Source organism: Mauremys mutica, chromosome 5 (genome assembly GCF_020497125.1).
Source record: "Mauremys mutica isolate MM-2020 ecotype Southern chromosome 5, ASM2049712v1, whole genome shotgun sequence".
Classification (NCBI taxonomy): domain Eukaryota; kingdom Metazoa; phylum Chordata; order Testudines; family Geoemydidae; genus Mauremys; species Mauremys mutica.
This window is the reverse complement of record NC_059076.1, coordinates 77468560-77496494: the sequence shown is the minus strand read 5'-3', so window position 1 is coordinate 77496494 and position 27935 is coordinate 77468560. Positions and strand designations below refer to the sequence as shown.

At 42.0% G+C, this 27935-nt stretch overlaps 1 protein-coding gene across 4 annotated transcripts in view; it reads left to right on the top strand.

Moving 5' to 3' along the window:
• GPM6A (glycoprotein M6A) overlaps positions 1-27935 on the top strand; it is a 319807-nt gene that overhangs the window by 250827 nt on the left and 41045 nt on the right. For all 4 annotated transcript variants that reach the window (XM_045018381.1, XM_045018380.1, XM_045018382.1 and 1 more), the window contains one exon: positions 7842-8034. In XM_045018381.1, coding sequence (XP_044874316.1) covers positions 7842-8034 — 193 coding nt within the window. The remainder of the gene's footprint in view (positions 1-7841; positions 8035-27935) is intronic.

Below are 27935 nucleotides of genomic sequence, written 5' to 3'. Positions count from 1 at the left end.
TGCAAAAACCTGGATGTGAACATTCCCTCTCAGTAATTTTTCAAGGGTCAAGAATCAGAACCCTGGACTAGATCCATAAAATGACTTAGGTTCCTAAGTCCAACATTTAGGTGCTACTGAGATCCTCAAAACCCCTGCTGAGCTTCTGCCTAATTCTATAGACGCCTGAATTTCCCACAGGAATGTCCCAAGGTTTCTGCCAGTGAGCATGGACACAGCTGCCTTGGTCTGGGTGCCCAGGCTCCTATCTCTCACATAAGCACTTGTGGGATTCTCAAACTAGGCATTTCTTGTGGATCCTGATCCAATAGGTGTTCCCAAAGCATTCCTAAACCCACACAGAATGAAAGCAGGAAGAGGTGGGGGTGCTTCCCTCCTCCATCCCCCCCCAATAACTTTAGCCTGGTGCTTAGAGCCCTCACCTGGGGTGTGAAAGATGGGGTTCAGTCCCCTCGTATACCTGACTTGGAACAGGGATTTGAATTTGGGTCTCCACCCTCCTAGGAAAAATGCCTTAAGCACTGAAATATGAAGTATTCTGGGGCAGGTCTCTCTTGATCTCTTCTGTTGAAGTTGTTCCACTGGTTATAATAATTAAATATTCTCCCATGGGAGTTCCCTAACCTTTGGGCTATAAAGTCATTTTCTCTCTGGCCCTTTGTGGATATAGCCCCCAGATCTGATCCTTATTGATGGACTCTATCTGCAGACTACATCAAAACTCTGGATCTGAAAATTCCTGAGCTACCTTTGAGATGGTGGGCGAAATTCAAAATCCAGATTCTAACTTTTCAGTTCTTACTCCTCTTTACAATAACATAACTTTGTCTTGGAAATTAAACAACAAAGCAAAAAATAATCAATCACTCAGCAGTATAAATTAAGACAAATGTAACAATCCACTGAGTGTACAGCATTCAGTTTATAGGGGGAGGTGATAAGCATCTGACAGAATAAGACCACAGAGCCTCTGTCTGTTTTAACTGATTTGATTTTGATCTGATTTAACAAATTGGATTTTTGCATTTAATTAACATCTTAATTGGTCATTAGAATAAATAAATCACATTTCTGGGAGGTTTAATTCATATCAAATGGAAATTTGGCAAATCAGTCTGTAGTCCAGATGCATTTGTCTTTTGATTGTTGAGGGGGATGTTAAACAGAAATGGCTTAAATTGCCTTTCATTTTATAGATCTAGAGAATAAAACAAAGATGTTTGGTTTCACATGCTCATTACACTGGAGCTAAAAAGGCGTTTGGAGTGTAAACAAAGTTATTTTACAGTTATGCTACTTAGTCCACAGTCTGTTGCTACTTTTTGTTGCAAAATTTTGTAAGTATCCAAGATACTAATCTCTGAAAGTTGGTTTCTTTTTGTGCTCAGGAAGTATAAAAAAGGAATATATACACCTAGAATTATAAATACTAACAGATATGCTTATCTCTTGCAGTTTTCTGTGTTACAAATACTGTGTATTGAATAAGTTTCCTAGGTCCTATGATCCATGAGTTGTATGTTTAAAACATGGCAGTTCTGTATACAGACTGAGGACCAAATATGGCCATGAATAGACGTACTTTTGGCTTTGTATCATTTATGATGATTATTTGGTGTCCAGCACCATCTGGGCAATTTACAGGTTTAAATTGAGATATTCACAGTTTCACAGAAGGAGATCAAACACCATGCTCGTGCTGCATGTGATTGTATCAAAGAGCTAGAAAACTAGAATATAATCAGTTGTGATGGTCTGTGCAAAGATAAACATTTTGCTGGTCTTACTAAAGTTGGAGAATTTATGCTTAATCATATTTCCTCAGGGAGAGAGTTCCAGCTGTGTGGGCATATTACTAAGCAAGCATTGCTGTCAACACATCAGTCAGGTCCTGGTCCATCATGCAACATAATTGCCCTGATCAGTCAGATGAAGAGTTCTCTGGTGAGGGGAATACCTGGTTGGCATAGAGCCAGTTATACTGTACATAGGAGATGAATTAAGGGAGTGGCATGGGAGAAGAGAAGACTCAGCTGCATCACAGCCATCTCCTGCTGGCCTTATGGCCTTGAGGGACTGTTACCAGCCATTGCAAGTAAAAGTGGATATGAGAGTGCTCCAGCTTTTGGCGGGGGTGCGGGGTAGGGGGAGGCTGAATCAGTCCCTAGCAAGTGGATCAGTTGATGCTTTCAGAAAGGGAAAAAAATACAAATAAAAATACAAACTACTTCAATATTCTGTGTATTCTTGTTTTTCTCTTTTGCCTTCTTGTTCTGGACTTGATAGGCTTTCTGAATACTAGATATTATAGCCAGTACCATAATTGCAATAATGCATGCCTGATTCTGCTGTCACACCCATTTTACAGCAGAGTAATTCCATTGATTTCAATACAATTTTCATGGGTTTAAGTGACAAGACAATCAGGCTCTGAGCCGGTATTCTATCTGTGCATTAGACAGAGACTGATTGTTCATTTCATATGTCACTTGCAGAACATCAGCTGCAGTGATGGCAAAGAGTTCACATAATACTAACACTTTATAAACAAGGAGAATGATTGTGGTGGTAGTGGTGGTGTTTCTATGCCCAATTTGTGTATAAACCCCTACTGCAGTTTAAATTGCTGTACTGAGATCTAAGTCATTTATCTCCTTAATATAAAGTAAAGAGAAAATTATATACACACTTAGCACCAAATTATGGTTGGCTGCTGCATGAAGAAGCGCATTAGATAACTTGCAGCCACTAAAAGCAGCACAGATTGGAGGAGCAAATTCTAGTTCCTCTACAAAACCTGTGCAGAGACTACTTTTCAGACCTTTTACAGCAAGAGCTACGAAGGGCATTCTAGTACACAGGTTATTCCTAATCTGGGCAAGAATAGTCTACAGTGAGGGGGGGAGGAGGCAGTTGTTTGTGGTTTGGACACCTATTAACACAGCCTTAACGTGCACCTGTTTTGGTAGCTAAGAATAACATTTTTGGAAGTTGGCACTACACATACATAGTACAGCCCCATGGCTTGCCACCTACGATGCATTTGGATATAATAGTTTCTCTGTGGATTGATGAGGAATGAAATGGCCAGTTCTGCTTTTATGATATGCAATTCCAAGGCCGAGGGGGGCGGGGGGAATCCAATATTGGAGGAATGGGACATTTCTTATGGTTTGTCAGAAGTATATAGCCCCAGCAGTTCTATATTATAACCTTAAATTGAAAAAAAAAATCTAGGTAAACAAGAGGCAAAGTGAGCACAGCCACTATTGACACTGAATTGTGCCTGTTAAATAGTTTGTCACACTGCCTGGAAGAGGACACGTCTAAGAGCGCCAATCTCAGGTCAGAATTCAGGGCATATACCCCAGACTGATGGTGTACTCTATCACAAGATTTCAGCAAATCAGTTAACAAATGTGTGCTTCCAAAATACTGTACTAATTATTATGGAGCCACAGTCAGTCACCTTCAGGCCCTCATGCACCACGCAGACAAACCAGACTTCTGTGATAAATGAATATTAAAAACCAGAAATCCCATATATTAGGTTTTTCCAGTTCCAAAGAACTGGACACTCACCCCAGATCACTATGTACTTCTGGATCTCACCCCAAAACCACATGGGTAGCCAGTCCTTTAGTAAACTAAACTAAAGGTTTATTAATATAATAAAGAGAGTTATTAAATGGTTAAAATTAATCATGTACATTACAGTTGATTTCAGAATTTGCGGTACGTCTCTCTGGATCACCCAAAAGACTGGGGGAACCTGTCCATTGTTCAAAGTTTCCCTTTGTTAGAAATCATTATCCAGAGATCTGGAGCAGGAAAGGAGCTCTCAGTCTCCATTTATATCCTCAGCCCATGTGCATGGAAAGTTACTGTCACAAACATGGAGTCAGGGTTCACATGTTCTCCATGCCTTGCTGAGTCAGCAGGCCTCCATTGTCCATATGCTTTCTGTGTGGTCATCATGAGGAGCCCACTGGAAGAGTTGATTCTTCTTAATGGCCCATCAACCATGCCTGGCTGGTCTTGATGTAAATCTGCCTTTTGGGTGTTACAAACACAGAACAAAGATTCATAACTTCATATACAATGATAATACACACATATAAATTGGATAACATTGTTCAACAGATTACAACTTTTCCAATGATCCCTTACAAGAGATACTTTGTATAAGATTTATCACAAACATGGAACAGTAGTGATACATCAGTGGTTGCAATAGTGTTGAAACCATAGTGTGAACATGGTCATCTTTCTTTTTATATTGCATCACATAGGGTTCTAGCACAAGGTGAACAATAAAATAAATGAGTGGATCATGTATTTCCAAATTAGTATGTTCATGGTTGTGCATATGTAACTACGTCGCTGGCCCTGGGAATCATGCCCTGAAAGGTGAATATACCTCAGTACCATCATAGCTTGAGAAAAAATTCTCAAATGTTTTCTAGATCACTTTCCCAAAACAGTGTGCGTCACTCTGAGAGGAGTTTGCATAACAACTATATAGGTAACTAATACATGCTGTAGGTGGATAAATTATACAGTAGGTAAAATATATAGTAATATTTTTAGCAAGTTTGCAAGTATAGACAATTGCACATTTTTAGGATGGAAGGATGAGAATTATACTAGTAGGTTTAATTATGTGTATGTCTTATGAGCTATGTTGATGTCATAATTTGTTCTTACAGCATAACCACATTACTGCTTTATCTCGCTCTCTTTTTACATCACCAGAAGAAATCAATGGGAATTAGTCCTAATTTGTGGAGTCCTTTTATGCATTAATTATTTAGTCACTTTGGATTGGTTTATCTATTAGCGCTTTCCATTGGTCTTGCCAAAATTAGTAAATTTTATGGTGGAAGTTTTGATGCTTGTTATATGTAATTATTTTTAATGTAAAATGGATTCATTGAAGTTAATTATCTGATTTCCTTTTACATAGTAGTTGAGTGGTAGGTAATTTCAGAAATATAGGCATACTGCTGGTAGGTGTATTTGTTGCAGTTGTTCAAATGATATTGGTATTCCATCATTGCGTATATTAGCCAGAGACTCCTTCCCAACTCATATGGTCTCATATTTATCTTCACTGCTTATTTTGAAACACTGATTTCCCAGTGTATTACCAGGATGGGTGTCTTTAAAATCAATATACAAATATGTGATTGGAGGTCTTTGGGCAAATGTTTGGAATAGTTTGTTTCTCTCCATGTCTTTTGTGAGCCTGATTCTCTTCTTACACTGGTTTCACATCTGTATAATTCTACTGACTTCATTATTACCTATTATTTCTGTTATGATAATTTCCCACGGTCACTGTCCATGCACACGCCAGAAGAAACAGGATAAAATCCTTGCCTCAGGGAGGTCAACAGCAATATTCCCACTGACTTCATGTGTCACAGGATTTCACCCGCAGTCCCTGCACCAAAGAGAACATGATCTAATGGAGTTAATCCTCTCAGTTCAAAGCTGCCTTAAAACGTGCAGACATGGCCAACGGAAAATTGCCCCCGTGTAGGGCAATCCTTTAACACTATAGTGCTGCCAACATCACTCCAGATTTCTGTTGGCAAGGAACATGTCTGGGGAAAAGGAAGCATGGCCCTGGCCACGACTCCTATACCAGCATATCATCAGCTCCTGGAATGGTCCCTGGGGACTGTTGGCAGCTGGCACCTTAAGGTTGGTCTTATTTGTCTTGGTAGATCAACCCAGTGCTGAGTTAGGATCATGGGACCACAAAGGTGACTTATGGGCACTTCCCACCCCCGTCTGATCTTCTGCCAAGCACAGCTTGATCAGAGCAGAGAATCTGGCCTCAAATATGTTTTTTTTTTAAATTCTCTGTGTTGTTTAGTGATAATCTTACAGAATTAAAACTTACAGAATTAAAAACCACCAACTCCCAAACCTATGATTTAGTTTCCCATGTAGGCCATTTATTATTTTGCTATGCTCTCAGCTTGGATGGTTAAACTAGTCTAATCATTTCCTAGTCAGTTTCACTCCAGTTCTCATGGACTGGGACTACCATAATGATACAATGCTGAAGTTTTTAAGAGTTTTATGCAAACCATGGAAATATTCCTAGAAATGAGGCACTTTTATGTAGTATAGTCCTCAAAATTTGCCTTTCTCATGTATTAGGGCTGTCAAGCAATTAAAAAAATTAATAGTGATTAATTGCATGATTAAAGAAATTTATCGCGCTCTTAAACAATAATAGAATACCATTTATTTAAATATTTTTGGATATTTTCTACATTTTCAAGTATATAGATTTCAATTACAATACAGAATATAAGGTGTACAGTGCTCACTTTATACTTATTTTTATTACAAAAATGTTCACAGTAAAAAGAGAAGAAATAGTATTTTTCAGTTCATCTACTACAAGTACTGTGGTGCAATCTCTTTATCATGAAAGTTGATCTTACAAATGTAGAATTGTATACCAAAAAACCCCATTGTTTTATACACCTAGGTCACAGAGCCACTCCTTCCTCCTCTGCCCCAAATCCTAAAATTTGGGCCTAAATTGGTACTGTGGTTGGAAGAGAAAGTTTGTAGTCACTGTACAGTTGTGTTTACCTGTTTAACCATAACCCAACAAGGAAGCTACCCATCTTCCCTCTGCTCCTGGTTCTTGTCTATTCTCCTCTTGGATCTAGCAGGAAGCATGCATTAGGAGGTCATGCCAGACTTGAAGAGACTTTGGGAGGGAGTCTGGAGAGGCTGCCTGGGAGGTGAATGTAGATGGACAGAAATCATGAGGCTCTCTATTCTGGGAGGCAAGTGCCATCTTCTGCCTCTTGGTGGGGAAGAAAGTGTAGGGAAGCTGGGAAGGAGCAAGCGTGGGGAGAGAAATGTAAATGCTGCAGGAGAAGAAAAGTGACATGGGATCTGAATAAACTCATCGTAGTAATCTAAGGCTGAATATGCTCAACCTTAGAGGTCTAAAAGTTAAGCCACTGTACAGTATTAAAGCCTTGTGGTTCACCTGTAATATCTAAACTATTTTTATTTTCTACGTCCTTTTCTGATTTCACTTAGACTGGTGTAAATTAGGAGCAATGACCCTAAAGTAAGTGGAGTTATACTGGTGTAAAAGGCAAACCAGGCTCTAAGTGTGTGCACATGGGGATTTTTTACTGGTACTTTTGTAACTGTAGTATCTGAGTGCCAGACAATGTGTTTATCCTCAGTCCAACATGCCAGAAAAGTATTATCCCTGTTTTACGAGAGGGAACTGAGGCACAGAGAGACTAAATGACTTGCCCAATCTCACACAGATAGTCTGTGATGGAGCAGGGAATTGAATGTAGTTCTACTGAGCCTCAGGCCACTGCCCTGATTACTGTACCATTGTTCCTCTCTGGTTTTGTTTAGGTCCTCTTTTATAATCCATTAGCTGAGCAACTAGAGTAATGATTATAGGTTTAGCCTAGTTTCAGCATGGTAATCTGCTCAGAGTAGAAACACCAGAAGCACATAAAATACAGGAGATTCACACTGCTTAATAGTTTCCTTTTAGTCAGGATTGTTGGTGTTTAATGGGTCAAACAACAATTGAGAAAGCATAAGAGCTGAATGAACCACCCTCCATTTTCTGATGCTGAGAACAGTGACAGTGTAGGGAAAGCTGTATTGCTGATGGCTGACATGCTCTTTCCTTGGCCCGCAGTCTTCAATTTCCAGAGTGCATATGCCGTATCCATGAATACAAATATTGCCTTACCTCAAAAAAGGTGCTGATGTTTTTAGAATAGCCAGACAATAAAAAATGTTATATTATTATTTTCTTTCCTATGCAGGGTGCTTTGAGTGCTGCATCAAGTGCTTGGGGGGTATTCCCTATGCCTCACTGATTGCCACCATCCTGCTCTATGCTGGGGTCGCACTCTTCTGTGGCTGTGGACATGAAGCACTCTCGGGAACTGTCAACATCCTGCAAACCTACTTTGAGATGGCAAGAGCTGCCGGGGACATTATTGATGTCTTTACCATGTAAGCATTGTTCAACCTTTTGAGACTCTGTTTTTAGGTGGCTGAAAATTAAGAAAAGGGAGAAAAATTAGATTGATGAATGTATGCTTCAATAAAAAGCACAGATCGTATAACCCAAGTACATGCAATAGTGTAAGATAAGCACAGTAAATTGTAATTCTAATAATGCTAATGTCTTTCCTTTCTACAAGTAATTTTTAATAAACTTTTGAATCTAGTAGTAATTTTTAGCTATTGATTACTAAATAATTGATGTAATTTTTAGTATTTAATATATTTTGTGATCTTTATGGATGTTCCCATATTTATAATTTTTATTAAATGGATTAAGTAATTACAATGCATTATGTAATGTATATAATATTCATTCATTGTTAGTGATCCACTGTAAACATCAGTCATAGCTTTGCTTTGCATAAGTAATTAACTTTGATACTTAGCAAACACATTCCCATATGATTACAAATAATTTAGAAAAATGGTAATCATTACGAAAAGGCAAATGTTCTAGCAAAGATGGAAGAGGGATGGGAAAGCTATACTCCTGCAATAGCGGGGGGCACAACCACACAAGCCAAACAATGGTGAGGACTTCACATTTGCCAACCATTCAAAACTCATGAGTCTATCCCCCCAAAATCATATGACTGTTGACTTAAAAATCATCAGACTTTGTTTTTTAAATCATCAATGTTGGGTTCTTTTTATTTGCCTTTTTGTTTTTGAGCTGAGATTCTCATGTACTAACACAACTCCAGGAGCTGGGGCTTTAAGAAAACCCCCAAATGTCATGAGACTTACAATAAAATCACAAGAGTTGACAACACTGGACTCCACAGGTCTAGAAGACAGGGAATGAACGAGAGTTCGGGAGTAGCTGCTTGACAAGGTATGCTCCCTTCTCCAACCTGGGGAAATTTCCTTGGAAAAACTTACAGACTTGAATGTTAAGTTTCAGAGGGGTAGCCATGTTAGTCTGGATCTGTAAAAGCAGCAAAGAGTCCTGTGGCACCTTATAGGCTGACAGACGTTTTGGAGCATGAGCTTTCGTCCGACAAAGTGGGTATTCACCCACGAAAGCTCATGCTCCAAAACATCTGTTAGCCTATAAGGTGCCACAGGACTCTTTGCTGCTTTTACAGACTTGAATGTTGTTCATTGCAGCATCAACTTTCCTCTGTGCCATTTTGCAAACTAGTTGCAAGGTGGAAGGGTCCCATAGCTCGGGCTCCAGCCCGAGCCTGGAACTCTACACAGCAATGAAATAGCCCCGCAACCCGAGCGCCCCAAGCCTGAGTCGGCTGGCACAGGCCAGCTGTGGGTTTTTCTTTTCTGTGTAGATGTACCCTCAGAGCCTGCATCAACTGGCATGGGCTCTATGCTAAAAGTAGCATAGTAGACTTTCCCGCTCAGATTTGAGACTGGGCTGTGAAACCTGGTGAGGGGAGTGGGTCTCAGAGCCCAGGCCCCAGCCTGAGCAGAAACATCTACACGGCTACTTTTAGCTCTGTAGCACAAGCCCCAGGAGCCCGAGTCACTTAACCCTTACTCTGAGACTCCCTGCTGCCAGGTGTTTTCACAGCGTATATGTACCCTAATCTTAATCAAATCTTAATAAAATGACACATCTTAGTGGTGGTTCTTCTGTTCCTCCCTTCCTTGTATAGAAAACACCCCCTTCTCAGGAATTTGAAAGCAAGTTCTGATGCATATGGGCCTAGCCAAAGCTGAGGGACCCTACTTTTCATTATGGGGAGCATCATAGCTTCTCTGTGGGGGCTCAGGGAGGGACAAAGTGATTTCCCCACAACAGGGAAAGTGACAGTGACACGAAAGGCAGTGACAGAGCTGGAAATAGAATCCAGATCTCCTGGCTATCACAGTCCTGTCCTATCACCACCCTGCCTTACTGTGCAAGGATTTTCTTCATAGGCACTGACAATATTGCTTGTCGGATTAGTCAGCAAGAGATGTTCATGCAAATCAAGTAAATCACCACTTTGCCATATCCAGATTCCATCACCTTAGTTAGGAGTGAGGGTTCTGAGCTTGTTATCTGATCTCGCTGTTCTGCAGTGTAGTTTATAGTACAGCTGGGAAACATGTGGCTTCTGCTATTTTTTTAATCCCAGCATTTAGAATAATGTGTATAACTTGACTTCACAGCTAAGGTTCAGTGTTATCACTGAATGAAAGATCAGTCATTTTATTAGACTGTAACTTATTTTATTAGTCTCTGGGAACCCATTAGTGCAGAACTGCTGCAAATCAGTGCTCTCAGTTCATAGCTAGTTTTCCAGGTTCCCCTGTCAAAATCTTAAGTGAAAGTATCAGTCAAGGGCCACAGTTCAAATGTAGATAAATCACTGGAAATGATAAAGGAGCTATAAAGCCAAATTTAATTTTTTCTTGAAATCTAATGATTTGGCTTCATCCACGTTTTTTTTTTCAGTCTTACTTAAAAGTACCTGCTTCCTTGGCAGTCCTCTCATTGATCTCATTTTTCTGTATGTTAGATCCAAGATAACTCTTCCTCCATTTCCTAGTGGGACGGGGCCACTACCAGTTTGCGGTCCTTCCCTTTGGCCAGTCCGCCGCGCCCAGGGTATTCACAAAGTGTATGGCGGTAGTGGTGGCCTATCTCAGATGTCAAGGGGTACAAATATTGCCCTACCTCGATGACTGGCTGCTCCCAATCCCAGGTTCAGATCCATGTGGACCTGCTCTTGGCCATGTGTGTCAAACTCGGCCTCCTAGTAAACGAAGCCAAGTCGACATTGGTCCTGGTGCAGCGCATAGAATTCATAGGCGCTCTTCTGGATGCCTCCAAGGCTACAGCCTCCCTTGCCATGGACAGGTTCCTGACCCTGAAGGGGCTTATAGCCTCGGTCACGAAGTTCCCCATTACCACAGCCAGGGTATGCCTACAGCTCTTGGGCCACATGGTGGCGTGCATGTTCATGGTCTGCCATGCCAGGCTTCGGATGAGGCCCCTCCAACTCTGGTTGGCCTCAGAGTTCTCCCAGGCCTGCAACAAACTAGACAAGGTCCTCTCGGTATTGGCAGGGGTGATCGCAACGCTTCAATGGTGGTCCTGCCTGGACAATATGCTCCAGGGAATTCCCTTCTGGGACCTCACCCTGTCACTAGACCTAGTGTCCGACACGGGAGACCTGGGCTGGGGAGCCAACTTAGGGAACTCGCAGACCCAAGGGATGTGGTCGGCCAAGGAGCTGTCTCTTCACATAAACGTCAGGGAGCTCAGGGTGATACGATTAGTCTGCGTGGTGTTCAGCTCGCAGCTGCGCGGCAAGGTGGTCAGATTACTCACGGACAACGCTGCCGCGATGCTTTACATCAACAGGCAAGGCAGAACACGGTCCTTGGCCCTCTGCCTGGAAGCCCTCAACCTCTGGGAGTTTTGTATAGCCCATGACATCTCCCTGAAGGCCTTCCACCTGCCGGGTGTCAACAACACACAGGCCGATTGCCTGAGCAGGGTTTTCTCGTCCCAACACGAGTGGTCGCTCCACTCAGAGGTCACTCACCAGCCCTTCCAAGCATGGGGCTCTCCCCAAGTAGACCTGTTTGTGACCAGGCAGAACTGCCGTTGCCACAGGTTCTGTTCCGGGGGGGAGTGGGGAGGAACGCAGTCTCCTATGCCTTCCTCCTGTCATGGTCAGGCCAACTTCTTTACGCTTTTCCCCCATTTCCCCTCATTGCCAAGGTCCTGGAGAAAGTAAAAATGGACAAAGCACGTGTCTTCCTAATCGCCCCAGCTTGGTCCCGGCAGCATTGGTACTGGACCCTCCTAGGCTTACTCACGGTCCCTCCCTGACTGTTGCCGCTCCGCCAGGACCTCCTCTCCCAGGACCAGGGCCGCCTCCTCCACCCCAATCTGGACGATCTCCGAATGACAGCCTGGCTGATCAATGGCTAAATGCAGAGGAGGAGAGGGTGTTCGGAGGGGGTCAGGCGTGTCCTCCTCGAAAGTAGGAAGCCATCCACATGCCAGACCTACCTGGCAAATGGTCCAGGTTCTCCAGGTGGGCAGGTGAGGGGGGTGTTTCCCCAACATCTGCCCCGCTCCAGCTTGTCCTTGAGTACCTCCTTTCCCTTCGAACTCAAGGCCTGGCCCCATCCTCTGTCAGGGTGCACCTGGCAGCTATTTCGGCATTCCATCCACTGGTTCAGGGCTGCTCGGTTTTCTCCCATGCCATCACCAGGCGTTTCCTCAAAGGGCTAGACCGGTCCTTCCCTTATGCTAGAACGCCCGTCCCTCAGTGGGATCTAAACTTGCTGCTGTCCCTCCTCACAGGGCCCCCGTTCGAACCCCTGGCCACATGCTCGTGGTCTCACCTTTCCTGGAAGGTAGCCTTCCCTGTGGCCATCACATCAGCCTGGCGGGTCTCAGAGCGTAGGGCCCTGACCTGTGACCTCCCCTTATACAATCTTTCACAAAGACAAGGTTCAGCTCCGCCCACACCCTGCATTCCTCCCCAAGGTGGTCTCCGCCTTTCTCGTGAACCAGGACATCTTCGGACTTATCCTCTGCCCTAAGCCGCGTGCTTCTAACGAGAAATGCCACCTCCATACTTTCGATGTGCGCAGGGCTCTGGCCTTTTATCTGGAGCGGACTAAGCCGTTCCGTCGGTGTTCGCAACTCTTTGTTGCCTCGGCAGAGTGCATGAAGGGCCAACCGATCTCCACCCAGAGACTGTCTTGGAGGATCACGTCGTGCATCCGGACATGCTACAACCTAGCAGGGGTTCCCGCACCACCTATCATAAGGGCTCACTCGTCAAGGGCTCAGGCCTCGTTGGCTGCCTTTGTGGTCCATGTCCCTATCCCCATCCCTATCTGTAGGGCCACATCCTGGTCCTCAGGACACACGTTCACGTCGCACTATGCGATCGTCTCCCATGCCAGGGATGACGCTGTTTTCGGTAGGGCTGTGCTTAAGCTAGGGGATTCATAAACTCCTACCCACCTCCATCACACAGAGCTTGTAATCACCTACTGTGGAATACACATGAGCAAGCACTCGAAGAAGAAAGGACAGTTACCTATTCCGTAACTGGCATTCTTCAAAATGTGTTGCTCATGTCTATTCCACATCCCGCCCTCCTTCCTCACTGTCAGAGTTGGTCAGGCAAGAAGGAACTGAGGGGGGGGGGCGCTCAGCGCTTCTTATAGTGCGCCATAGTGGCACCACTCCAGTGGTCACAGCAGCGCTCCCCCTATGGGTACTGCTGAGGGAAAAACTTCCGGCACCGTTAGATGTGGCAAGCACGCACACCTACTGTAGAATAGACATGAGCAACACATCTCGAAGAACGCCAGTTACGGAACAGGTAACTGTCCTTTATTATGCCCTTAAAGGTAATTTTCTAGGAGAGTCAGTGATTGGTGTTTTATCACAACATAGTTCAGCAGGTGGCAGTCCAAAATGCCCTTTGTAAATCATGTTGTCTTGAAAGTCAAGAAAGAAGCAAAATTCTGTAAATAATGAAAATTAATAATTTCTCCCTTTTATGATTTCTTGCCTCTCCGTCAGTGAACTGCCACAATAGATAGACCTTCTGATCACAAGTAAAAAATAGAGAAAAATTATGAGAAAAGCCACCCTAAGTGATCAATTTTTCTCTGTTTTAAGAGGCTTTTTTCCTTAATGCTGCCAGTGATGTGAAATATTTCTGTGTGACCCAGAGTGTGCCCCTCAGTGAAAAATGTACAAAGCGGATTGTGTAATGGAACTCATTGTGTTGAAATGTATTTAATCATGCTTATGGCTTCTCTCTGGTTTATTGACATGTTGGTTTCAGTATGTCATGCAATCTAAAAATCAATCTACATTTGAGAACTGTTCTGTGTGTTTGGTAGATAAAGGTCTTTTTACTGCAGCCACGACTACATTTGTGCAAAACCTTTACAACATAATTTATTGGCCATCCTTTATTTATTATGACCTTTCATTCTTCTCAATGCATTTACAATCTTAGATTATTTTCTATATTAAGTTTTATTTTTTTACAATCATGCAATGCAATTTATGTAGATATAAGCACTCACTGCAATCTAAAAGCAGGAGCTGGCACATACAGAGAAAAGCACACCTTGTGGATAGCACAGACCTGTTCTTGCTAGGCCAGAAACAAAAATGCTAAAGTCTAATAACATTTCTTCTAAGCACCAGGGTTTCTCGTGGAGAACAGTGGCTTGGCAGCCTCATTATCTGATACAATTGCTGTTTGTTGCAGCCTTTGAATAACGGTCCAGATCCATGCAGGTTTTTAATTAACAACTTCCCATAAGAAAAATAATAATCCCATCCCCACCTCTAGAATTATTTAATGTAAAAAAAGATGAAGAGCACAATACTCCAGTACAATGATGGTTTAAAATGAGTGAACCAAAACAGAGAAACAACCAGAACCCAGAAGCCACTCAAGAGGCAGGGCTAGCGTTTGTAAAAAGAACAGTTGCTATTATTTGTGTGTGTGTGTGTGTGTGTGTGTGTGTGTGTACACACAGAGGAAACAGTCCCTTCCTGAAGAAGTCGCAATCTGGAGGCAGTGAAAACCCACATGTGGTTAACATGAGTGAAATTGTAAATACATATTTACTATTCCTATTTAAAAAACAAAACATAGGGTCAGATCCTCAGCTGGTGCATACTGGTTTGCTTTTATTAGTCAACTGAGAGTTATGCTGATTTATTCCAGTGTAGGAGTCAGGAAAAATCTTCATTAGTGAGACAGGCTATTAAATAAAAGCATCCAGGATGAGATGAGGCTTATTGGGGAAGAAGCAGGGTTGGATGGAATGACAGCAGGGAGAGTCACAAGGGTTGCTACAGTGCAGGGGAAGAGGACATTGGGAAGCCCTGATTTGATATCTTATCCTGGACTAAAAACTCCTAAAATCTCTGACTGTAGTCCATGGAACATGACAACAGTTCTAGAGTGGGATTTGTCTTTATGTGCAGAATCTTTGGTCTAAAAAACCTGTCTGTTTTGGGGTTCCATCTGAATGGAGAGACAGTCATTTTAAACTTCCACAAACTAAAATAGCCTAAATGGATCAAAACGACAGACTAAAAGATAATTTTGATTGTGCAGGTAGAATAGGTTGAGTAGGCACCATCTTCATGATTCAGCCCCCTCTGCCAATCATTGCTTCATGCATATATTGTTAATAAACTGGACAGTTCTAACACATTTTTAATCTGCAGTAAATCTTGAAAACTACTATTTTTTTTACTAAGAACAACCATGTACGGTATGGTTCTCTGGGTGACCTCTCTACTTCACTTCAGGTTGGCCCACACTTTTTCAATATAATCTCTATCCTGGGGCTTTCTCCAAATAGCTATTTTCAGGTAGCTCAACAAATATTGGAAGGAGGAGAAGTAGGAGATGGCATTCGCAGGGGATTAACAGTATGGAATAATCAGCTATGTTTTATATTTTAACCACAACTGTGGATTCGGTCTGCTGAGATGTAAAGGGATTATTTCCCTTAAGATTTAAAGGGATTGCATCAATATAAAGATGGTTATTTAAATTGTTCTGAGAACTGATTTTATGATACTTTAAGTGTGAGAAGTTGCTGGTCTCTTTTACCTAATCTGTTAGTCTAGCAGCTCAGCAGTGTGAGTTGAAATTCAGCAGTCAGCATGAGGCAATGTGTTAGTCAATCATCTTTTTAATAAATCCATCATTATACTGAAGCACACTGCATATCATATGCATGGGAGCAAAATATTGGCAAGAAAAATATTTATATATTTAGTCATTGAATCGGACGGAAACCCCAAATCATTCCAAAGGGATGGCTGATTGTTAAGCCATATTGTCTGAATTTTTTGATCCAGACTTCTTTCATCTCCATGGCGGTCATGTAGGTTCCAAGATGTGAATTTTTAGCACTCTGAAATCAGCAATGCAGGTACAACTATTGTACTTTGTCCAGGACTGGGCAGCATCTTTTAACAGCTATTTTTTCTTTGCTATTCAAAGCAGGGTCAGGACCATTGGTCCTGTACTCATGAGATCTAGGTCTTTCTTAGCTTCCATGCAATGAACTGAAGGGAAAACATGGAGCCTATTGTGATCCTGGAATGAACAATCAGGAATTCTTTCAGTTAAGATTAACATACTGCGTTCCAGGATTGTAAATTCACTTGTTTTATAAAAGAATGGTACTACGTACTAAACTAAACTAAACTCTTTTGGTTTGGTATTGTCATTGGGTTGTCTTCTAGTAACTTCAGTGACTATCACAGCCTACTTCATACCACTAATTTTTTCCTTCAGTTAAACTGATATAACCTATGCTTTTGATGCAGAAGTTCCCAGGTTTGATCCCGGCTGATGACTATCGTGTCCGTATGTACAAAGTAACCACTCCTTACAAATACATAGTTTAATAACATATACCTGTAACTCCATTTTCTTTTACAGATGGAAAGGATCATCCTCTGTAAACAAATAGCCTCCCTTAACCTTCAAGTCCACCAGGCTAATGTCTGAGAAAGGAGATGGGCCTTTAGAGTGCCATGAACGCCCACAGACTTGGGGTTTGTTATGTCTGGTGGGGGAGTGATTCCCACAGTTCTCTTCTCTGCAATATAGTTCTTTTACTGTGCTCATGCCCATAGTTTCAGAGCACCTACAATGAGAATACCCTACCACTTGTCTTGTCCTCCATAGAGCAACTTTGCCCGCTGCAGGTTTTGCCTTGTCTGCAGTGCCTTTTACTCTCTTTCACTTACCCTAAATGAAAAATATCACACCTGTGGCAGGTATCCCTCCATGATAGCAGTCCTCCATGATAGCAGTCCTCCATGTTTAATATATGTTTCTGATCCTCTAGTCTCTGTTTCTATTGCGTGAAAAGAGCCACCAATAATATTGCTATAGCGACAAAACCATTAAAGTCAATAGGAATCTTGACTGATTAACAGTCTCAGGTTAGATGTTTAGTGAAGAAGAGTTTACATGATGTATAGATGTAAAGTGTATAATCATAGCCTATGTAATAGTTTATACTTTGCTCTTCAACATAGTATATGATAGAGAAATATAAATTTCACCTGTTTGCTTTGTTCAGAAATGCTTGGAGTTGTTTGGTGCTTGAGCTTGAGTTATCTCCTACCTATCCTATTTATGGCTGGAAGGAAAGCTCATGTGGTATCACATCAGCAGGAACAATTGCTAATTAATGCCAGACTGTGTCAATGGCTATACAGAGGCATAATCATTACTATGAAGAGCACCAGCTAGTAAGAAAGTTAAATAGTTAGGGCCCTACCAAATTCACGGCCATGAAAAAGTGTCATGGACCCTGAAATCTGGTCTCCCCCCATGAAATCTGGTCCTTTGGGTGCTTTTACCTTATACTATACAGATTTCATGGGGAGAGACCAGCATTTCTCACACTGGCGGTCCTGACCCAAAAGCGAGTTGCAGGAGGGTTGCAAGGTTATTTGGGGGGGGGGGGGGTCACAGTATTGCCACCCTTACTTCTGCATTGCCATCAGAGCTGGGTGGCCAGACCACAATGGTTGTTGGCCAGGTGCCCAGCTCTGAAGGCAGCGCCCCGCCAGCAGTAGCACAGAAGTAAGGGTGGCAATACCATACCATACCATGCCACCCTTACTTCTGTGCTGGTGCCTTCAGAGCTGGGCAGCCAGAGAGTGGTGACTGCCGACTGAGGGCCCAGCTCTGCAGGCAGCAGCACAGAAGTAAGGGTGGCAACACCATACACCATGCATCCTTACTCCTCTGCTGGTACTGCCTTCAGAGCTAGGCTCCCGGCCAGCAGCCACTGCTCTCCAGCTGCCCAGCTCTGAAGGCAGAGCCACTGCCAGCAACAGAGCAGAAGTAAGGGTAGTAGCCTCCGCAGCTTCTCCTATAATAACCTTGCGACTACCCCATAACTCCTTTTTTGGGTCAGGATCCCTACAATTACAACAGCATGAAATTTTAGATTTAAATAACTGAAATCATGATATTTATTTTTAAAATCCTGTGACTGTGAAATTGACCACCGTGAATTTGGTAGGGCTCTGTAAATAGCCCAACACAAAACAAGTAGTCCTATCTCTATCTACAATATAAACTGAAAAAACAATAATGAATGTAACTGTATTTTTATTACAGCTGATATAAACTAGCTAGCAAAGATTCTAGCAAGATGAAAAATGGATCAAATGAAACTTGTATGGACTCAAAAATTCATGCATATTTATACGCTCAGTTTGTAATTGTTATAAATATTTTGCGGTTATAAAATAAATAGGCATTGGGTTGGCTCAATGTGGTTTGAGTCATATAGTGCTTAATCATTTATTTATCTGAGACTCTGCAATTTCTGTTCTTGACTTTGATTATTAACAGCTTAATTACCCCGAACCTTACCTAGGGTCCTAATATCACTATAGAGGCACTAGTAAAATCTAGATCCTAAAAGGATATAGGATAAATGATTGATCTTGTGTGTGATGGTGCATTATTTAATGTGCACACAACAGGGACTATTTTTTGTTTGTGGGGGGGTTGTTAATAACATCCATGACTCTGACTAATTTATCTACCCAAATATCAGAGGGGTAGCTGTGTTAGTCTGGATCTGTAAAAGCGGCAAAGAGTTCTGTGGCACCTTATAGACTAACAAACGTATTGGAGCATGAACTTTCATGGGTGAATACCCACTTCATCAGATGCATATCTACCTAAGATCAAGATCCTCATGCAATCTCACACACTCCATTCAGAATGGTCACTGTTGCTTATTGTAAAGGATATTTCAGTGTTTCCATTATAAATCCTGAATATCCAGAAATGTGTATACTAGCACTAAGAAAAAAATCAGTTGGAGCTGAAACTCTGCACTTAGATGCTATAGAAAAGACAATTTATAAATGCTGACGTATAGATAAATAAACATGTGCTATACAAGATCTGAATGGAGGAACACGTGTATAAATTAGTTGGAAAAATGATTTGACTATTTTACTACCTATGAAGGTCTCTGTACCTTCTTCCATGCTACTTTTTACCCATGAAATACTCTCCTTGAACTGACCAGTAAGATCACTACCTTTTCCTCCTTCAAATCCATCCTCAAGACCTCCTTTTACTGTAACTCCTAACAAAGAACATAAGGAGAAAGCTGGTACTTACATTAGAAATATACATTTGTCATTTAAAAAAATACCTAACTAATGTATCTATCTCCCCACACATTTGTATGTCACTTCTCTTCTTTGGATTCTGCAATTGGATCTGCAAAGGCAGCCCCTTCCATCAGTGCAAAATCCCATTAACTTCAGTTGGCACTCCACAGAAGCATAAAGTTCTACCTCAGGGGTGGGGAAATTGTATGCAGGGCCAGGGCAGGGGATTGGGGTGCGGGAGGGAGTGTGGGGTATGGGAGGGGGTGCGATGTGCAGGAACGGGCTTAGGGCAAGGGATTGGGGCAGAGGAGGGGTACAGAGTGTATGAGGGAGCTCAGGGAAGGGGGTTGGGGTGCAGGAGGGGTGCAGAGTGCAGGAGGGGACTCAGGGCAGAGGTGTAGGAGGGGTGCAGACTGTGGTAGGGGGGCTCAGGGTAGGGGGTTGGGGTGCAGGGTGTGGCAGGGGCTCAGGGCAGAGGGTTAGTGTGCGGGACGGGTGTGAGGTGCAGGCAGGAGGTTTAGGGCATGGAGTTGGGGGGCGGGGTACCAGCGGGGTTCGGGCTCCGTCCCGGTGCTGCTTACCTAAAGTGGCTCCACAGGGTGGCAGTGCACGTTCCCTGCATGCCTGCCCTGACCTCGCACCAGCACTGCGGCCCCTGAGGGAGGGGGGATGGAGGGCTTCACTTGCACTGCCCTTGCTGTGACTCCAGTACCTCCCCCGAAGCTCCCATTGGCCGCAGTTCCCAGTTCCTGGCCAATGGGAGCTGCGGGGGGCGGTGCCTGGAGGCAAGGGCAATGCACGAGCCCTCTGCCCCCCCACCCGGGGACCGCACGGATGTGGTGCTGGCCGCTTCTGAGAGCGGCGCGGGGCCCACAGCACCACGGGGCAATCCTGCGGGCCGGATCCAAAGCCCTGAGGGGTCAGATCCAGCCCACGGATCGTAGTTTGCCCACCCCTGTTCTACCTGCATGGACACAATTGCAGGACTGGGGCCTTAGATTATAAGCTCTTTGAGGCCAGAGATGGTGCCTTTATATTTGTTTGTACAGCACCTAGCATAGTAGAACCCTGAACCTGATTGGGGTTTCTGGGAGCTGCTATAAAGTGGTAAATATGAGTTAAACTGTTTGTCATTGCATGTGTTTGTGTTATGAACAGCTTTAATTGTTTTAAAAGATAATTCTAAAATATCACCTGGTCACATTTGATAATTTGAAAGAAAAATGTAGAATTGTTAACCATAGAGTCATCTAAAGAGATGCACTGACTTTTCATGAGGATTATTACTGCACATTCCATTATATAAATGTATTTAAATAGTTAATTAAATCATGTATTATAATGTTTCTAAACTGGATTAATATGCACTATTCACTTAATAATAAACTTCTAAAGAACTTTCCAACTTCATATTTACAGAATCAACCATAACAGATTCTTTAGAAAAGGATACAACAATCAGTTTTTTAAAAGTATTATTCTAATGTTTTTAGACAATAGACCTTAATGCTGTACTGATTCAACAATGTCCTTTAAAATTACCATTAATAGGTATTTGCCCCTAGCCCATTTTTTCATAAGAGTATGTAACATTGTAACAAGTATGGAATTTATGTGTGTTTGTTTGTGGAGGAATATTCTAGGATAGGGTCAGGCGTTATGGTGCATATTGTCCTGGCTTAGCAGGGCTTCATTTGCACGATGCTCTGCTCAAATTATTTTCCTTCTGGCAAGTGGGCTGATGATGGTCAGAATATGGCTGCACATTGATAATGCTTTGGATGGTGTTCATGCATTGACTCAGAATGTGTGCTTTAAGAATGAAATTCACTGCTGTGCTGAGTGTTGGCCCCAGGCCTATGCATGAGTAAACTCCCAACTACTTTTCTTTTTATTAATGTGTTAGAGGTTAATAGAAACTCATTTAAAGAGCAAACATGATAAAGAACAAATTATATTAACGAATAAATTTCAATGTCAATTAAAACACTATTTAAATAAAGGAGACAGTTGCTCTGTCATTGGAATGATTTGGTTACATGTACAAATAAAGCTTGATAAAAATAACATCAAAAAGTTTTTATGCCAAAAACAGTGGGCCAGATCCTTAGCTGATATAAATTGGTATAACTACATTAAAATCAGTGGAGTATGCCAGCATTTGGCCAAATACATTTGCAGTCTTGTGATTGCTGTGAGGAAAATTCTACCCTCTCACAAAAAGAGTGATGTTGCATAGCAATCTGACACTCCATATTCTAATAAAAGCAAAGATAAATGTTATTTTATTTATATAAAAATATTTATTAGGAGGCATTTGCACAAATCTAGTCAGACCTAGGCAAACATAGATGTAGCAACAATTTAATGAGCAAAGAGCAAACAAAAGAGATTGTAATCAATGAATAAAAGGAAATCTAGTGAGTAACAGAAGAGGTCATTAAATAGGGGGCTTTCCGTATCATAACACAGCAGGAAGGAACAGCTTAGGAGGCAAATCAACAAATTGCCAGAAATAAATTTCCTTTGGAGAAATCAATCTGTTAAAAAAAAAGAAAAAAAAAAAGAAAAAGTAAAACAACCAAACCCATAAACGAAGGTGCTTGTTGAATTTACCAAACTGAGAATTCTGGAGACTGATGTCCTCTATTTACCTAGAAGATTTAACAAGCAAGACGAGAGGCTATGTGAGTTTCTTATTCTGTCCTGTCAATGTGTCTCAACCCAATAAGGGTGGAATCAACCCTAGGGGTGACAGCATAATTCAGTTGCCATCCCTGATATTGATTGCAATATAAGGCTTTGTTCCTGTATATGCTTGCAATGATGTCAGCGGGCAGCTCTCATGCATAATGTTACGTGCACATGTAAATCTTTGCAAGAGCATGGCGTAATCTGGTAAAAACAAAATATTTCTGTACACACTTCAATAGATGGATATATTACAAAAATCATAAACTGGCTGTATTTGGAGATATTTGGTCCATATTTCTGTCAATGTGTTACATAGCCATATTTTTAATATCACGATGATCATCTCTCATTCTTGATGATCTGTAGTCTAAGAATTAACTCAAATTACTACATAGTAGGGTCTTATGCCTAAAATTATAAATGCCAGTAATATACCTCTTTTGGTAGGTAACTTATTTTTACATGAGTTAACTTACTCTCCTTCATTAGGCTTTATTCCCTTTGATTCTCTTTTGCTTACTTAATAAAATTATTCTTACAATGATAAGGTTAGAGGAATATGCATAAATATCCATATGCATAAACTGGGTATTGCCTAATGTTGTTCAGTCCTTGGTGCAAAACTCTAGCAATTGCCCAGGAGATCTAAAGTGGGCAAAACAATCTCTCCCCTCAATCAGAGGGTTTAGTGAACACCAGGTGAAAGAGCAGGAGTAAAGGAAAGTGGCCCTGAAGCCCTAGTTGTGGCCGAGGCAGGATTCTCTTGGCACATGCATTGTGGAAGACCGCCCAAAGGCTGCCTTCTGAGGTCCCTCTTGTATGTTGGCGGTGGAGTTGCAGGTGGAAGTGGTACATCGGGGCAGGGCCAGAGCATGCAGCTTTGCTGTGACCCATAGAGTAGGGTTGTCTAAATTATGTCAGAGCCTCTCCAGCACCAGGAGTAGATGAGGATCAGGAGGGCACAAAAGGTGGTTTAAAGCCACCATAGTCCATACTCTTCTTTGGTTGTAAGTTCTGCATTTTGAAAGGTAAAGTGCAGAATTTTACCTCAATTCTCCATCCCCTAAAGAAGCAAGCAATCTAGGAATTAACAAGTAAGCATTTAGATGATGATGAATTAGGGACAGCTTCTGATACCCTTACTCTTACTGAGTAGCACCTTGCTCTACAAATAGTTCTGTTGACATCATTAGGATCATGTGTTACTCAATGAGAGTAACCTAGCAGAATCTTTCCCTTAAAGAACAAGAAGCAGTATGAATTCACATGCTACATATCATATGCAACAAAGCTATGAACTTTCCTTTATGCAGTTCCCACAAGTTGAATGGAGATAATATTGCTAACATAATTTATTAAGAGTTTAGAAAATGCTTTAATTTGGTTCTGCATGAAATTCTTCTTGAAATGTACCTAGAAAGGAATCTAGTTCCTTTAGAGTATTTTTTTTCCTTTCACCAATAGACAGGATTTGTAAAGGCCTTTTGTCAAAGGGTGTCACTGGCCCTTTTAGAGGGAACAGGCCAGTGCCCTGTGACTGGGCATCTGACCCCCAGCTCAGCTTTATAAGAAGACACCTGAGTCCTAGGGAACAGGGGCAGGTGAGAGCTGCCTGAAAGACTCGGAGACATTTGCAGGTGAGAGCTGCTGGAGAGCAGGAGGCTGTAGAAGGTCCCTGAAGGAAGCTGTAGCTGGGGAAAGGCTGAAGGCAGGAGAGCAGCAAGTGGGGTTTGCTTTCTGGCCTCTCCAAGCCAGAGATCCAGGTCTGGATAGGGCTGAAGTCAGAAAGCTGCAGAGGGAATTGCCTGCCGACTTCTGAGCCAGAGCAGAGGGCTGAAGTCAGGGGAGTGGCGGAGGGTCTTACCCACCAGTGGTGATGTGCTGCAGAGCTGGAAGAGGTCAACGGAATAGGGGGAGTGATGGAGTCTCTTCTGGTGGGGCTGAACCCCAGCAGAGGCTGTAGGGATTCCTGCGGGGAAGAGCAGGGTTCCACTCCAGCTGGAAGGGCTGTGGTGGCAGTCCTGGTAAAAGAACAGGAGAGGACAGAAGAAGAGCTCAGGTATGGTGAAAGAAGCTGGAACACAGTATGTGCTAAAATGATGGACTAGAGGATGTGGGATTTTAAAGACTATATACACTGGGTGGGAGAAATGGACTATGTTTTGCACTACGTTTTTGTAATATACCTGCCCAATGAAGGGGTATTTTTGAGGCAAGAAAGCTTGTTTTAAGGACTCCGTAGAAGAGAAATAGAGGTAAGTGCACTTGTTCTGCTGCTGGAGTGTACTTCAGGTGGGATTGACACTTTTGCCCCTAGCTACTTTTTCTAGCATTAACACATTCTGTTTTATCATTTCTCTGCAATCTTTAATTGACCACCATATATTCCCATTTTGTCCTTTCCTAATTCCCCATTCCTAGTACAGGCTCTGTATTAACCCGTACAGTCCCTCTGTAAAGTCCCTCATGGAGCTACATTAATGTTTTCTCATAACTTACATTTTTCTTTTTTTCTGAGGCATTGTACACTCTTTTGCCTTAATTGTGGTGTTATTTGGATTGCTTCAGCCTTGCTCTGTATACAATGTATGGATATTAATAATTCCCTCTTTCTGCTTGCTTATGCTGTTTCTTGATTCTCCAGAAGTTGACTTTATACATGGAAACAGCTATTACCAAATCCGCCTTTATGACATTCCGCATAATTAAGTGGCATTGAGTTTGATAAATTCAGTAGCCTGGGGACTAGATTTAACCCACATTTGTTTGGTGGACACCCAGTCACAGGACCTCAGAAGCCTAATGAGGGATGGTGCATGGGCAGAAAGTGGTTGCAAAGTGCCTTCCAGTGAGTGGCTGACAGGGCAAAAAAAAGGGACTTAGCTAGGGAAACTGCTAAATGCAAAGGATCAGTGCATCTCCTCAGCATTCTCCATGGGTAGGGCTTCTGTGGATTCCCCTCACAAAAAATTAAAGCCGTAAAGCTGCCCCTGCAAACTGGAAGCTCTGACGTAGGGCAGGTGGCAATGTCATTCTTTGCCTTCCCTCAGAATGACTCCCCCAAGGGTACAGGGGGATCAGCTGGTACAGAGACAAATAAATTACACCTCTCTCTGCCAGCATGAGTGAATTTGATTCCTGGCCTCTGAGTATTAACTGGGCTTTCATTGTAGCATATAATATTAAAAGAAATGTGCCTAGTTTCATAACCCATATGCTACACTTGTATTCTGTTGTCTATTGATTAGTGGGCATTAATATCCCAGGAACAAAAAAAAAACCCTCAAATTTTACAAGGCCTGAACACCTCTCCCCACCCTCACCCCCTCCAAAATCTTATTGCTCATGCTCTGTGTTTATTTTTGTGAAGTGTATCTGTCGGCCTTGAAAAATAAATTTAAAAAATGAATTGAGCTGTGCTAATCAAATCAGCATTTTAGTGCCTGCTATACCCATTGAATTTATTTGTGAGAATTACATTTATTTTTGTTAACTTGGAAATAGAAATATTTTAAACCAGTAAGTATCTGGAAAGAATTTAATGTTGTGTTCAATTTATCACCTTTGAGTTTATTTGTAATTACAATCTTTTCGATGCCTGTATTCTTCTTGATTCCATTATCTTTATTTGGAGAAGTTACATTATACATTCATTGTATGCAGTGTTGTGGTAGCCAGGATATTAAAGAGGCAAGGTGGGTGAGGTAATAGCTGTTATTGAACTAACGTCTGTGATGAGAGAGACAAGCTTTCGAGCTTACACAGAGCTCTTCTCCAGACCCGAAGAAGAGCTGTGTGTAAGCTCAAAAGCTTGTTTCTCTCACCAAGGGAAGTTTGTCCAATAAAAGATATTACCTCATGTACCTTGTCTCATTATATGTTCAGACTGATATGAAAAGTAGAATTATACAATGCTGCCAAATGCTGGGAAATGTATCTGGCTAGACAATATAGTCCTAATAGTAGGACTTTATCCCTTATTCAAATAGAAGTATGTAACACAGAGAGAAATATGTTATTAACAGTGCTTTCTGCACTGTGAGTCAAGTGGCAAAAGGCAAATCCAAGGAGAGTATTGTTCCTGTTAATCATCATTAAGTGCTTGCAATACATATGTATTTTAATTAAATAAAAATCCCCTGCCTTGGCTACAATTTTGAGCATTCCAAAGCATTATAAAGCAGCTTGGATAGAAAAAATCTCTCATTTTCTGCTGACTGATTACTGATTTTTCAGCATTCACGATGGAGAGTGCTTAGGCTGCACTGTGTAATTGCTTCAGAATTCCTACAGTATTAAACCATTTTGGGACGCAGGAAAGGCTCATAGCTAACGGATTTTTTTAGTCCAGATCCTCAGTTGGTGTAGATCAGTGTAAGTCCATTTATTTCAAAGTAGCTATACTGATCTACACCAGCCAAGGATCTGGCTCCTAATGCCTGAAAAGCTATTGCCTCCAAGTGCACTCAATAGGAGCCAGTGTATAATCTTGGGAGAGGCAATACTGGCAAACTTTGGATATACAAATACCAATTAGAAAAGCCTCTTAATCGCGGCTCTTTGCACTGTCTGTTCCACACACCCTCCTTATTTAGCAAAACAAAACAAATAATAAATGGCCATATCCTGTCACTTAGTTCATAGAGGAGTTCTGTGCAAAGATCGATGACAGAGCGTGCTGGTCTTCTCCTTCAAAAACAGGATAATCCCTATTATGTGAACGCCTCAAGGGAAACCTTCAGATAATCAGTGTGCTAGCCCAGCACATTTGCAGTTTGTTCTCCAAGAGCACCCCAATCATAGAGAACCTGACTCTTTCCCCCAAAGATAGACAGCCCCTCAGCATAATTCGTGAAGAAATTCACAGGTCTCAGATGTGAAAGAGCTCCAGCCTCTTGGAACACTTAAACTCCACATGGCCTGAGCTTCTGTCAATCTTTGAAGCTGATGTTAATTTTTTTTTTTTTGTAACCAAGGAGTTTAGTTAGCAGGTATCTAACAGGCACAGCTGGTCTTGGGTCCATACAACATGCGTTTTGATGTAGAAGTTACTGTGTCAGGGTTTATGGCAGTGGTGGGCAAAGTGGTTTGTAAACAAACTGTCTCGCAGCCTGCCAGATTACCCTGACAGGCTGCAGGTTGCCCACCACTGGTTTATGGCCTATGTTATGCAGGAAGTCAGACTAGATGAACATATTGGACCCTTCTAGCCTTAAAATCTTAGAACATGTTCAGTCCTGTGAGCATGTGCTTGCCTATATCATGTGAGTAGCACCAAGCTTCTTACTTGCTGCTGTATCACCTGGCAATCAACCCAATATGAAGGAGGGATTTGATTACATCCCCTTCTTTCTCCTGGGAGCCACCTTTCCCCAATGTCTAGGAGAAGGTGCCCCTCTCATTTTTGCAAATAGTATCCATTACAACTTTTGACGTTACTTCACTAAATAAGTATCTGGACATTTTTTTTTTATTTTTGACCAGGTCAGTGAGTGGTTGAATAATCTTTTGCAAATAATAGACATTGCAAATTTTATCACATTTGTGAATCCACCTTTTCTTCATTCAAACAGCTGAACCCACGTCAGAGTCTATATCGTTTGTCACAACAATCTCTTCTCCAAAGTTCACAGCTTTTGAATGTTCATAAAGCGCTTGGGGTTTATCTTATTAACTATTGCTGTGGTTTTATTATTGAAACTGGATTTGTTAAAGTACAAGGAAAAATACTGACGAGAACTGATGTGGGAAAGAACGAGATGACCTAACTTGATTCTGCTGGGACAGGCCACACTGCACTTAATTGCACCCTGTTTGTTCTTCCAAGATGACAGCACAGTCGGGTGGCAAAGTACAGTGGCTGCTTCTGTTGGAAAAAAATGACTATTTCCTCTAAAGCTATTCTCATGTCCCTCAGGTTGGAGTGAATCCAAACTCATTAATTATTTATAAAGTCTGCTTAATATAGAATAATTAATAACCAGCGGTAGAAAAAATTGAGAGGGGAAAAGTTCTACAGTCACAC